The sequence below is a fragment of the Bombus impatiens genome, unplaced genomic scaffold (assembly GCF_000188095.3).
Source record: "Bombus impatiens unplaced genomic scaffold, BIMP_2.2 scf_0248, whole genome shotgun sequence".
NCBI classification, from domain to species: Eukaryota; Metazoa; Arthropoda; class Insecta; order Hymenoptera; family Apidae; genus Bombus; species Bombus impatiens.
In genome coordinates, this window is record NT_176667.1 from 1,401,229 (window position 1) to 1,402,446 (window position 1,218).

Here is a 1,218-nt window from a genome sequence, read left to right on the forward strand (position 1 = left end):
TGGAAGAGAGGAGGTGTTCTCCGGCAATGGCTGATCGCGGCCGGCGCTATGCTCGCGGCATATAAGAACGCGCGAAGACGTGCGTTCGCCGCGCTTTACGCGATTCCGAATTCGAAGCAGCAGAAGCGTTCCGTGGTGGAAGCGCCGCGTTACCTTCGTAGCGGGACATAGAATCGTGGAACGTAGATCGTGGTCGGCCAGGAAACAAGAGGAATCCGGTGGTTCGATAGCAGGGACTTTCGGTGGGCGAAAACGTTTCGGAGAAGCGCGATTCCGAGGAGAGGAAAACACGGTGGTGGTGCGTGCCGATGGTCGTCCGCTGCTGCATGCCCTCGAAGACGCGTGGCGGCGGTCATGCCGCGTGATTCGAACCGATATCATCGTCGTCGTCGTCGCCGTCGTCGTCGTCGTCGCGTAACCGTCGAATCGCCGAGGATCGTCGACGTGAGGAAAGTGTCGTCGTGGTTGTTCGTAAAACGCGGTGGTGAAGCGACAGCAGCGGAAACATGAGCTCGATCGACTTCGACGAGGTGTTGGTGCACGTGGGCGAGAAGGGCAAATATCAGAATATCATGTACTATCTTCTTTGCATATCGGCCACTCTTCCCGCGGCTTTTCTCGCGTTTTCGCAAGTGAGTCGAGGCATCGATCGAAGCGTCAGCTTCTGCCGTTCGCTCAGCTTTCGCATCTTTAAAAACCGTGTTTCGTCCGACACAGGTGTTCGTGAGCGCGTCTCCGGAGCATTGGTGCAGAATTCCCGAGTTGGAGAATCTGACGGATCTGATGACGTTGGAGGAGAGAAAGGCGCTCTCGCTACCGTACGTAGAGAAGTCCGATGGCAAAGTGAAGAAGTACTCCAAGTGCAAAATGTACGACGTAAACTACACGGCGATAGTGGAATCGTGGTTGGAGCGCGCGGTCCTCGAGAACGCGACGAAGGAAGAGGGCGAGGAGCCGGTGAGGTCGAGGACTGGGTTGCCACCGCCACCGGTCGGTAACCCTGACTGGCCCGTGACCAAGTGTCGACACGGATGGATCTACGATACTCGAGACTACGACAGCACTCTTGTCACCGAGGTAAACTCGACTTTTGCTCTTTTTCGTTGCTCGCCGATCGCCAAACTCGACGCCACTCCGACGTCGTTTACATAATTCTCCTACGCGTTAATCGACATCTCGAGGAATTTCGCGCGGCTCGCGGCACGAGCCGAGTGTCGA

At 56.7% G+C, this 1,218-nt stretch overlaps 1 protein-coding gene across 1 annotated transcript in view; it reads left to right on the forward strand.

Moving 5' to 3' along the window:
* The first annotated feature begins 198 nt into the window (after nt 1–198).
* Nucleotides 199–1,218, forward strand: part of LOC100749996 (organic cation transporter 1-like) — a 6,008-nt gene continuing 4,988 nt past the window's right edge. The window contains 2 exon segments of the mRNA XM_012384212.3: nt 199–632; nt 718–1,077. Coding sequence (XP_012239635.1) covers nt 507–632; nt 718–1,077 — 486 coding nt within the window. The 5' untranslated portion in view covers nt 199–506.